Raw genomic sequence first — 13,594 nt, 5'->3', positions numbered from 1 at the left:
TCAGCTATCTCGATCTGATAACATTTCCAATTCATCTGATTATTCAACAAGCACAGGAAATTTTCCGATAAACACCTAGGATCATCACAATAAAGCCAAGATCTAAGATCTCCACGTGTCGGCCATATTCGAACAAATTCATTTTTTCCATCAGATTCGACAATGATAGGAAACTTGAGCTTCGACCGGTTCGCGATATCCTGAAATCTAGAACACGTCGATCGAAAATTAGCAAAATTTTGAAAATTATCATTTACAGAAACATTTCCAAGCAGACATTGGCATATCCGTTCCAACGGGTAATCGGGCAAATCTAGAATATTTCGGGTCTTTCTAAGACGTCTCGACCTGCGGCTGAGCGAATATTCATTCAAGCGATGAAATAACCCGCTTAAAGCATTCATCTAAAAATGCTTTTCGCATTGATATCCAGCACATCAATTGATTTACAGTTCTGAAGCTGACTAAATGAATACTAGTATTGCAGAACCAGAAAATAACTGAAATAGAAATCATGCCAAGCTTATCGATTCTTCGTGAAAGTATGCAAACGATTCATTGATCATGCTTGCAGTTAAAAGGATTCAAACGATCATGCTTGCAGTTAACTTCTCAATGACACTTCAAGGAAAGCAAATCGAACAATGGAAAAACGAAGAAGCTTCATATGTTCTTCAATTCACAAGTAACACAATTATTAAATTAACATAGAGCCTACAAAAAACAGTGAGTATTATTGTTTGGATTTTAAGGTGTTTCTATTAATAAAAAGAATAAAAGAAAAAATCTAAGCATCTTACTTGATTTGCACAGAACACTACACTTGCGGACGACTGTCAATATAGTAATTACAGTTAAATATTTGTTATAACAACTCGAGAAAAGCATTTCGATTTTTTTAATTGTGCCAAAATGTATCCTCAAATGTGCATTTGAACAGTAACTTTACTTTTCAAGTTTATAAATAATTTACCTCAAGTACGTCAACATTTCAATAAAGTTCTATCTCTTCATACAAAAATTTTGCTGGCTACTAGGAGCTCAAGCGTGAACGTTATAAACTTAATCTAAGCTATTGCTTATCAAGTATTTTTGAGAGTTAAATATCCATCAACTGGTACACACCAGAATAGAATCCTCAGTGAACTCATCGGGTTTTTTGCCGAAACTGATGTATCGTTCTGTAGTCAGTCATATTGAATAGATAATTCAATAATTCAGTCAGAAACAAGGCATATTAACAAAGTTACGAGATTGCGTTCCACGTAAAAAACTAATTAACAAATACAGAACAATACAAGGAGGCCCGGTAATGTGCGTACGCACATAATGTTCCGACCCCGCTCATCCACATTCTTAACTTAATTGGCTACCAAATGACGAAGAGGTCAAAAACATAGATATCGTCCAATAAACAACCAATGGAACAATAATGCCACGCCAGAGGGCCGATGACAGTTTTTGATTATAGAACTACTAAAAAGGACCATTAAAAAACAAGAAACAAAAATTATTTACGACCACAACTCGATGTCTACAATAAAAAAAAATTATAACAAAATCAAATTCGCGTCAGATAAAATCTAAACAAAACAGTTTAATCTATACTTTATTAGAAAAAATATGGGACCGGTTCTCAATGCAACTGGTTAACAGGTCGACAAAAAGTGAAAAAATAGCAAAGAGGTGCAAAACTAAAAAAAATACGTTTCTATTTTTGAAACAATTAACTTCACAGTTATTATGTCATTAGATATCACCTGAAATCACTGAAATTTTCATTTATATCTCCATAGGAAGCAATTGAGGCATACCAGAATCCAATCTTCAATTGCGCAAAATTTTAAAGCCAATGGGACTTACGAATTTTTTTATAAACCGAAAAGAAGACAAAAAAAACTCTAAAATGTACAAATATATAAAAATCTCAAACATTTTATGAAGTCTTGTAGTAAAAGTAGTAAAAAGCCAACTAACGAAAGTTTGAAGCTATAACTGTTAGCAGGGTTAATTAATAGCTCAATGCAAACGAGTTGAGATCTGTGTTTACAAAGAATCAACTACAATTTGACCAAAAAACTATTTTAAAAAATGACAAAGCTCAAAAACCCAAATATGTTTTGGAAACAATTATTTCCAAAAGTCATAACAGATTTAAGATTTCAACAAAAAGCTATGGATTAGGTTGCAACACCTCAGAAAGCCAATTGGGCCTATTAATAACGAGACCACGCCACGACCCCACAAAATAACAAATACATAACAAACACACACAGAAGCCAAAACTTCAATCAATTTTACGACACCACACTATTCAAGGCACTATACTTATAAGATGTTACCCGCAAGAACTGTAAATTATCCCTTTCTCCTCATCCTAACATCAACCAGCCTTCCCTATATAAGAACAACGTAGACACAACAAAAAGAAACCCGAAAATGGAACAGTATAAATCTTGAAAACTTTTTTTTTGAAAACAAATGGTCGAAGCAATCAGTCACAACGTATAACAAAGCGCAATAAGTGGATGAATCATCAAACGTAATTCAGACTAATAATCAGTGAGATTGAGTTACATGGTGACCAAATTGAAGGCAAAAAAAGACAGTTGAAAAAAAAATGTTTTAAAAAATTTAATTTGAAAGTCATTAAAACAAACAGCTATAAACTGAAATCTTTATCTAGGTGGAGTTATAGCTCCTGGGGAAGCAATTGAGACCTATAGTTATTGGTTATATGGCGGAAAACAACAAAAGGAAAAACAAACAGAAAAAACATCAAAAAATCCACAAAATTTTGAGAGACAACTTGGTCTCAGCCCAAGAAGCATAAACTTTTCAACAAAAACAAATAATATTTACAAATACGCATTTTTCAACGCTGTTCAAAATTTCCTACCATGCTTTCTTTCAGTTAGATTTGCCAACAACGTGATAATTCGAGAAGGAAATGAAATGGACTCATAAAATGCAATTATGCTCAAAAATGAAAAAAAAATTTTGAAAACGCGTAGTATCGAAACAAGGTTAACATAAATTGAAAAAAAACCGTTTCCAACAATAATGTATTACTCAAACGGAATTTTGTATTTGCCTGTTTTTACTAAGGCTGCTCCCGAAATTGAGAGAAATGAGATAAAGTAATGGCAAAGTTCAAAAATTCACCGATCTCTTCTTAAAAAAAATAAATTCCAAGTCATAAGAGACTTTAGATAACAACTAAAAGAATTCTCTAGGTTCATCTATACCTCTTAAAAAATTAACTGCATCTTTGAGTGGGGAAACTAAGTCATTGGGCTACAAAAAGTATAACAAACGAAAGCAAAACTCAAGCAGTCTGTAAAATTTTTACGAAAACAATTGGTCAAAGCCATGAAAACCATGAGCTTAACTCATAAACCATATTATAATTTCGTTGGACATCTTTTTTGCAAATAATATGTGTCATTAAATGAGCCCTGATTTGAGATTCTTGTCAGTAATTTACGTAAAAACATTTACATAGCGGAAATGCTTTGAAAAAAAGGTCGCGCCCCATTTAAATCTAAAAAATTTTTTATCGTAAGGATCCACGGTGAGATCAAGATCAGCCCAGATAATGCTGCACGTCTAACAAAACAATCAATTGTTCAAATAATTGCGAAATAGATCAATTTTTAAACAAAATTTTCAGTTTGTCAAAAAATAATGCTTTTTTGTAATTATCGAGTATAAATTTGCAAAAAACTTGCAAAACTATGATCAAGAAGACTCATAAAGCCAGCGGAATTACAACTAGCTCCTTTCTGAGCTGAAGAAGATTACGACCGCAGTCTTAAGGTGTCTACTTCCAGCAAATTTAAAGCATGTGGGCTAAAAAATAAATGTGGTCCTATTTTTTCTCAAAAAAAGTCGATTTTTGAAAAATTTAGCATAAATTGTAGCCAAAAAACTCGGATCGAACTATTCGACAACTCTCCTATTTCCTAGGAGATAAAATTGATAACACTACGATTAATTTTTTAACATAATTTAGCAAAATTAACAAAAATATGGTAAAAATACCGAAAATGTGAATAAAAACAGTTGAATTTCGTCTAGTATTCACAAAATTTAAAACTCGATAACTCCCTATAAACGGCGAAAATTGAAAAAATCTTTTTAATTCCACGTTCTACGCTGGACGGGCTGTCTAATGATACCACTCACAACTCTGCGATAATTATATCAATCGGCCAAAATTGTCTGAAGAAAAAAAAACCCATTTGAGTATATAGTTCCTCTCTCCCCACTAAAATGGGGGTCGGAACAACAACCAAAAAAACTGGCTTAAATTTTTGTCCCTCGTTTCACTAAACGCTCGTCATGGACATCAGTGTCAAGCTAACAAAACATCTTAAAAACAATCTTCTTCAAAAAAAGCAGACGCCTATCAAGACTTTAGTTGTGCAAAAGGGTAATTTGAATTCAATTATGAGCTTTTAAAACTTGTGTTTAGAATTCAAACAACATAGAAATTATTCAGAACTCAATCTTACCTCACAACTTACCTAACTCACTTTTTAACTCACAACACAGTGAAAGTTTTCTTAGTCCACTCTCTAAGTTTTAAATGACAGGGCAGTGCAGAAAAAGTTTTCAGTGTCATCTACATGAGAAACCGAGATAAAAATATCATATAAACGTAAACTCTTATTTAACGATCTTTCCATCAAACAAATACAGGCACTTAATATTCAAAATAATTGAATAAAACTCATCAGCAACATCTATCAGCAATTCAATGATAATTACTTAGTAATACAGATCACTCAAACAGTGAGTTTACTTAAGATCACTTTATGACAAAAATAATCCAGAAAACCGGATAGATAATTGAACTCATTTTTTGGGTGACATCCTGTTGACGGAACCTCCAACATCACAATACTAATACTGTTCAAGCATTACGCAGTTTTAAGGCATTAACTGTTGGAATTTTCAAACGCATATGGCAGTTTTAATATCTGTGCGAAATTTTGAATCCAGCAAAAAAATAGATTGGAAATAATTCCCAATAGTCGGGTAATTTTCCTTACCAAAAATCCAACGAAGAGGAACTTAGTTTTTCATTGCCAATAGTGCACATGTAGAATTTTTACACCTATGGGGAGCAGGAGCAGTTCCCAACCAACTATGTAAGACAAAGCGAATATCTCAAATCCTTTTTACATAAACAAGCATACAAAAACATAACACTTAAACATAAATATCAGCCAATTGCTCAGCAATCCTCCAAACAACCAGAAAAATTGATAAATTCATGCACCACAACCTTGAAACAAACGCAAAACTCCTGCATTTTCTTCAAATCAAAAATATCGAAGGTGGGAACTGAAGGTCCAGAGTAAAAAGGAGAAACAAAAAGGAGAAAGTCCAGGAGAAACAAATTACTTGTTTGTCTTTCTCTCATAAAATTCTATGTTTGCTTGTTATTTCGTAAGTTGCATACACCTACAATCCTTGCTATTTCTATTTTTAAAGGTCAATTAAAAGAAAGCCCCTTTCCTAAAGTGGTTGTCGGTCAACTCAGGGGCGGCAATTCGACTCCTATATACATTTCAACTGTCTCAGACGCCTATTAAAAAAGAAAAAATACCTTTTAGAAAAAAAATCAAAACAAAACATTTGTAAATAGTTGTTTTTCAAAAATTCGTGCCTTCTGTTTTCATTATTAACATTCTCACTACCCAATTTGAACTTCAATTTTGGAATGATAAGAGAAATTTATGAGGCATCTAAAGCTTAGAACTCTAGATGCGTCCAAAAACGCCAGATCTATAACAATATTACTCCATTTAAAAACAAACTCCATCAAGCAGGAAAAAACGCAACGCAGCGTTCAAAATATATTATTAAAAATACGTTTTCTAAAATATCAAAACTTTCAACCAATTCCAAAAGAAGCCAATTCCAAAAGAAGCGCTGCAAAAGGACAGTTTGAAAAATTTAATACAAACATTTAATCATGGTCAATGGGGATTAATAACTATTTGGCAAAAAAAATCCTAAATCAAGCCGAAAGACAAAACATACCCGGCAGATTGCCGGAAAATAGCCGCCGTTTATTCCCATAACTCTATTGGGATTGAAAGAAAAGAAAATATCAACAAAAATTGATTTTTGTATAAAAACATTTTTAAGTGCGATTTATTTTGATGTCATTTCCGTACTTAATTGAGCATACTCCTGTCTCTCAGTGATAGACTACAGGGTCTAGTATCAATACCAATAAGCATTCTAGATAGTAACTAAAACTTATGAGAACAAAGTTCAAGTACCGGGCATCTAAAAATGGGCTTTATGGGTTTATCCCGTTTCTATTTCTGACTTTGATTTTTTTATACTGACTCTCTTAATTTTGAATTGCTTTGCTGAGCAGCTGCTGTTTAAAAGGACTGAGCAGAATGACAGAAGAGTGAAACTAGCCTAGAGAAGTCAAAAATATTTCACGCAAAATGTCGAAAAAGCGGCAAAATGGGTAAAGCGAAAAAAAGTTCGACGAAGTAAAAAAAATAGGAGCGCTATAATAGCCGGCTGAGAAGATGAGGGCGGCTATTAAAAACTGAACCAACACAAAATTTAACACAGTTCTTTGACATCTTGTTTACAAAGTGTTATCTGCCAAATGATAAAATTTACCCACCATGCAATTTGGGGGATCACTGCTTGCTTAAACGAACTTGTTTGAGCTGACGCAGGCTGATATTTTGTCAATGCAGTTTCCCATTTTAAAATTTCACAATTCAAGTGGTGATAGTAAAACCTCTCTTACACTATTATTAGTTATGATTATAATTCATTATCAGAAATTCGAAGTACGTGCTTAACTATAGCACTAATATATCATAAATTGTACCTTTTATATATCTTAAATATTAATAAGTGTATTACTTAAGAAAACTTTGGTTTCACTATATTCCCAGATGTACGAACTCAAACAAAAGTTTAGCAAAAACTCCCTATTGAACAGGACAACCGAACTTGACACGACAGCGAAACTGAATACATTTATAAGTCGACATATGATTATGCTCTGCTTTCAACAATTTCAACAGATGATTTTGAACATTAAACCAAACACTTTGGTACAAAACTGGCTGCCAAATTCCAGTTCTTATAATTTAATGACCAAATAAGTCAGTTTTGCATAGTATTTTTAATTTGCAAAGAGCAAATAAGGTAAGAGAACGATTTTTTTTTATTTCACAATCCCAAATGATTGTTTATTAAATTAATGTCAGCTTCCATTCTAGCAATCTTCAGGTTCATTGTTTCTACATTTCCTCGGTTGCCTTCGACATCAGCAATGAGATCAGGCATTTCTTTAGCTGAGCAGTTGCTCTCAATTTCTCGGAACTCCTCAACTGCATCCTCTATAGCATCTGACGCAGCGACAACTGTGATATTCGTTGACTCAATATTCGATGCTATTTCGAGCAGACGTTTATTTGATAGGTCAAGCTTAAAACATACAAAATTTGAAAACCTTTAAATTTTTAATTTTTCTGATCTTTGATGACAATTTATCAGCTGAACAGCCTATTCAAGAGTCAAAATTTCAGTTGCTAATCTCAGTTGCTATCAGGCAAATATTGAGCAAATTTTCAATAACCGCTTCATAAATTGTTGCTCAATGATTATCAGTTGAACTAGCCGTAGTTTGGCCTTAAAGATCTTCATTAAACTTGAATAGACTATCGATCGTGTAAGACAAGAATTCATTTAAATGATAGACTTAAAAATAAGTAATTTTCTCCCTAAAACTGTCACTGGAGTCCGTGAACAAGAGAAATCATCATTTATAACAAAAATTTACTTATCAGGAATAAATTATTATATATTAAAATCAAAAATCCAATTGAGGCTCTTCGTATGCGCTCTCAAAAAATATGATTTAAACGTTTCAATGAGGTATTTTACCCCTTTGATTAATAAGAAGTTCACACAATCAGCTAAAAGCTATGTTTGCTGTTCAACATTCTGAACAAAGCAGAAAGGGCAACTTATGCTAACTCTCAACAATTTAATTCAGATGTCAAAGTTCTGCTCAAAATTCAGGCTAGCAGCAAAATACGTGAACTTTGCACGTTCCCAAAGAACTTGTATTTGTTTTTTAAGCTCCATTAAACCATTCAACTTTCGGGATGGGCAATTCCGCAGGAAAGGTCCGATTTTTACAAGAAGACCATAAGAGCTTCGCAGGTGAACAACAAACCCTTATTCCATTTTAATTTTGAATGGTAATATAGGTCTACGATAGTTTGAGGAAACTTCCACCTGAAAAAATGATGGCAATATTGACTAAAAGCGACAAATCTAATCTGCAAAGGGTATTCAAATCATAACAAACTCGGCAGATTGCCGGAAAAGAGCAACCAATGGTTAACATTACCTCGATTGGAATTAAAAGAGGAAAAATGAAAATTGAATTGTACAAAATACTTTTAAAGTGCAAACTAATTTGATGTCATTCCGTAATTTTCTAAAAGATACTCGCTTTTCTTAATGAGGAGATACAGGGGCTAGTAGCAAAACCAATAGGTATTAGAGATGGAACCTAAGACCTATAAGGACAAAGTTCAAGTACCGGACGTCTAAAGTTGGTCTTCATGGGTTTCTAAGAAATTTTGTTTAATTTAGATTGCTTCGCCGAGCAAGTGCTGTTGAAAAGCACTTTAAGTAGAATGGTTGAAGAACAAAACTAGCCTAGAGAAGTCAAAGAGATTTTACGTGAAATGTTGAGCAAGTTCTGACTTACAGTAAAGCGAACTTTTATTCGACGAAGTGAAAACATAGCAGGACAAGTTCTGACACAACAAAGAGGATTTCTTAACTAAACGAAAGGCTAGACCTAGAATAGACATTGAACGGATTGACGACAATTCGATCACAAAATTGAAAAAAAAAAGAATTGTTGAAAATTGCCGCATGTGGACAAAAATCTCAATCAAAAGAGCGAAAATTTTTCTTCAAACACCGTTTTCTCACTTTACTTTGCAATTGGAGTGAAAATCACGGCTCAAAAAACCACTGGCTTTTTCACTCCACTTCCTTTAGTGACGTCACCACAGTCATTTCTCCACTTTCGATTCAAAAATCATCGTCTGTACAAATTTTTTACTAAAAGACAGCGCCCACAATAAAATTGAAATTCTTTGAACTGCAAAAAGGTAGCAGGACAAGTTCTGACCAATTATTCCGAGGACATTCAATGACTTGACCTAGAATGTACATTGAATGGATTGCAAAAACCACTTAGAAACCAAAGCCGATAAAAAATAGAGAAAACAAATCAAAATCAAATTGCCGCATATGTGAAAACAAAATTCAATAAATTGAAAAAAGCAACTCATATTCAAATTGCACACATTCACGCCGCAAACCACTCGCTCTCTCGCTCCACTTAAAAAACCTGACCCGACTTAAAGTAGATTTTCATTTTCAACCCCCGCCAAGCACTCAATAGATAAAAGAAGGGTACTTATTCATTTACAAATAATTTTCGAACACTAATAGAGGGTAAATGACATGAGACAGGCCAAAAATGATATCTGGAAAGATATCTGACAAAAATTTCTTTACAAAATGCGCCATCGAGACCACTATTGGCAAAAACAAATATAGATGAAGACAACAGAACGGGTACGGCAAGAAAAATAAAATAAGAAACCCGTCAAAAACAGTTAAATGCTACCTCCCGGAAACGTTTCGCCCAACCCTAGATAAATTCGTTTGCTCGATTAGTAAACTACCGAATGCCAGTCAGAAAAACGATAATCAACCATCAAAGAGGCAAAAACGAAAAACAGGAAAGATAACAAATTTATAACATAGCTGGCAGATTGCCAGAAAATAGCCGCAATAGATTCGTAGATCGGCAGTCTAAAAAAACAGTAAAAAAGACAGACCGAGAAAATTCGTCTTTTCATTGAAGGCTGATCTGTTATATTTTGATTTAAGATCTGTATAAGTTATTGCTGCCTATTGGCTGATCTCAAATAACCTTCATTTAGAGTGACACACACCCATTTGACCTTATCTCTTTGAATTAAAGTAAATAAAAGTCAATTACAAAGTGAGGAAGTCATTTTTGAGAGTGAGGTAAGTCAAATGTGGCCAAAAATTTAATCACGCGCATGAACAAAAAAACTCGCTCCACTAAGAGCGAAAAATGACGTCACACATGCAATTCAGTTGAAAATTCATGAACGAATGAACAAAAAGTGGCTGTGACGTCATATGGTCGTAACAAAAATCATGACAACGAAATAAAAAAAACCAAGAGAAGGCCAATAATAGCCCCAGCTATCGCTGTGCGGCTATTAATAACTTATTTTTGTTTAAAAATTGTCATTCGTAACCCTGAATCGCTATCCCTAACAGCAGTACCAATAGTATAGCTCTAGATTAAATACTAAACAAGAACAGCTAATGCGAAAAGCTTAAATTCGGAGAAAATGGCAAAATACGTAAACTAAGACGAACATGGGTCAAAATTTGATTAAAATTATTCAATTTTCTTGAACAAACACAAATCAAAATTATAATCTCTTTATTCAAAAGATCGCATAAACCACTAAAGCGACTGTGTTCAACCAATAAAACCCAACAGATGGCACAACAAATGAAGTTTACAAGATTTTACAATAAAAAATAAGAAGAAAGCGTCCAAGTGCAAAATGGCAAAAATAGCGCCTAAGTCAATTATTTTTGTCAGATGTCCAAAAATTCTTAAAAAAAACACTAATACTATTATGGGCAACGAACAGAGACAAACACCTTTATCCCACAAATTGACTAAAGACTAAAAACTGCTTAGAAAAAAAACAAACCTGATTTTAAAAATCATCTCTCCCATAGCTCAGAACTTCTGCGCACCTAATTATCTCGCACTCTCAGATGCTTGAACAAAAACCACTCTAAACTCTCCCTGCTTGACTCTCGTTCAGCAGATAAACGTAAAAACTTCAGAACTTCTTTTCACGTGCTGCATTTGACTTCTAAAACCTATCTTCTAAAAACAGAAGTCACCGATTAAAGAAAATCGCCATTCCTGCTCTTCGAGTCTGAAAACAGCGCCCCAAAAAAATTCTTTGATTTGTAGAAAAAAGACTGCTAAAATAGCCGTCTTAGAAAATGAGGGCGACTATTAACATGAAACAAAATGCAGAAGTCAAAATTGAAATGATTTTCAAATGTTAAATTGAGTCATTTATATCAGACAGTCTGTCTCAAACTGCCTCAAATTGATATCAAAAAGTTATATACAAACGGAATGCTGTCAATTAACCCAAATTATCGGAAAAGTTATTGACATCTCCAGGAAAAGTAGAGGTCCTAGAGGAACACCAAGGTCAACAATGAAGTTAACTTTCAGTACCTCAAACCCCACCCAATCATGTAATCAAAAGCTAAGTGTTTTGTTGCCCCAACTGTCAATGGTTTTACTATTAATATCTATCAATGTGAAAAAATTTCCGATCTTTTAAATTTTTAGAAGTTTAAAGGGAACCTCGTTGAACGTGAAAACCACGAGCCCAAAGTATAATCTCTAAACATTTTTGCAACAGTATTTTCCTATCAAGGAATAACTTTGATATCGTAACAAAAAAATAAACTGCAACCTTTTTTTTCCTTGTCTCTCATCAGTTAAAAATAAAAGCCGCGGGAAAAGTCAAAAGGTACTCATTTGTTATGGTTACACCCAATGCTGAAGATCTGATGGGAACTTATAGTTGCATCTGAATATCAAAATTTTTAAAGGTTTTTGACAGGATTGACGATGAGGTTCAATCTCAGTATTTCGAACCATTTTTAGCATTTTTCTATGCAGAAATGAAAGTCTTCAAAATCCAAATATCCAAAACCAGAATTATTGAATATTATTGAAAAACTGATTAATATTATTGATATTTGACCATGACAAAATGAACTGCACTCACTTGAGAGAAAAGACGTGAGTTCTCACAGTCTTTCAATTGAGATCCCTGTTCACTAATTTCGATTCTCAGCTGTTCGATTTCTTTCCTTAACGAGTGGATATCTGAATTTCGAAAGGTAACAATCACGCCAAAGACAACTGACTGAATTACAAACCCCGTAAGGCAAACCACCGACAATCCAACCATTACAGAAAAATTCCAAGATATCAATAACTTCCCATTATTCGTAGAGCTTTTTCCATCCAGAACCTTCTCTTCTGTAAGAGACCGGTCCTCTAATTGGGTCATGTACTGAACAGTTTGATTCGCAACAGTGATTTCATCGGGGCTGTTAACATTAGTGTTGATCGGATTAATATTTACATCATACTTGTGCGTTGAATAATAATTGTTCACATCGTCTGAATTACCAGCCATGTTAAAAAACTGTCAATTGTGTAGAAAACAACAAAGGTAATGTAAGAAGCAAACTTTCAAGTTCTGTTTTCTATTTGAAAACCGAATTTAAAGCCAAAATTTTACAATAGTTATTCTTCAAAGCATGCAAGTTTTTTCTGCAACTTTATAAATTGTTCATTCTGAACGAAATACCGCAAAGCGAAAGCTCAAACAGCATAAAATCTTCAACAAACATACCCGGCAGATTGCCGGAAAATAGCCACCGCTGATTCACATAACTAAGATTGGGATTGAAAGAAGAGAAAAAAAACTAGTGAAAAAAGGTTTTTTGTACAAACAATTTTTAAGTCCGAACTATTTTGATGTCATTTTGGAGCTGAACATACTCCTGTTGCATAGTGAGACAACACAGGGCTAGCATCATTACTAATAAGCATTAGAGATGGTAACTAAGACTTATAAGAACCAAGTTCGAGAAACGGGCATCTAAATCTGGGCTCTATGGGTTTCTATTTCTGATTTCGTTTTTTGATACTGACTGTGTTCATTTTGAATTGCTTTGCTGAAATCTTCAACGGTAACTGAAATACTGCACCATCACAGGCCTCTAAATGCATGACTAGGGAAATCAGTACGTATCTTTAAGCAAATACTTCAAAATATTATTATTGCTGTTCTAAAGAATTGCGGTGGCTCAATAAAATAGCTATTAGGTATCGGACAATAGGTTCAAAACTGTTCTTTTGATTCTTCATTACTCATCCTGATCAATTTACTACGGACAGCGAAATTGACTAGAAATCTGACAGCAAGCAGAAACAGCTGAATTAATTCAATTTAAATTTTTTAACATACATAAACAGCAATGGCGCCGATATTGAAATCACGGAGCCTGTTACAAATATCATTTGATAAAGACTTCTCCAATTGTGCATTTTGGCAGAAAAATTATATATCAATTGCGAAATTTTCGCACGCATCATAGACAAGTCTTTACCCACTACTTCACAGGTGAAATTTGAGTCCATAATTTTTCCATGCATGCTGAATTTGGAGCTGTCGATAATTTTCACAGTAACCCATTTACCCATAACTCCATCAACCATAGGAATTAAAACTTGTTCGTAATTTTTATTGTGTCCGATATAATGTTTCTTGTCAAATGAAACGTCGGTTACTAAAATATCGTAAATTTTACCCTTTCGACCTTTATAAGGATGGTAGGATTTAAA

The 13,594-nt window shown here is 33.7% G+C and overlaps 1 protein-coding gene across 1 annotated transcript; it reads right to left on the bottom strand.

The window, feature by feature from the left end:
• Positions 1 to 6,726: 6,726 nt before the first annotated feature.
• On the bottom strand, positions 6,727 to 12,484 carry LOC142354333 (uncharacterized). The gene is made up of 2 exons (XM_075406605.1): positions 11,964 to 12,484; positions 6,727 to 7,482 (listed from the first exon to the last, which is right to left on the bottom strand). The coding sequence occupies exons 1-2, from the start codon at positions 12,378 to 12,380 to the stop codon at positions 7,225 to 7,227; spliced, it is 675 nt and encodes a 224-aa protein (XP_075262720.1). The 5' UTR covers positions 12,381 to 12,484; the 3' UTR covers positions 6,727 to 7,224.
• Between the last annotated feature and the right edge of the window lie 1,110 nt (positions 12,485 to 13,594).

This window comes from Convolutriloba macropyga, chromosome 15 (assembly GCF_964194025.1).
Source record: "Convolutriloba macropyga chromosome 15, txConMacr16.3, whole genome shotgun sequence".
Taxonomy (NCBI): Eukaryota; Metazoa; Xenacoelomorpha; order Acoela; family Convolutidae; genus Convolutriloba; species Convolutriloba macropyga.
This window is presented reverse-complemented; position numbering and strand designations above follow the sequence as displayed.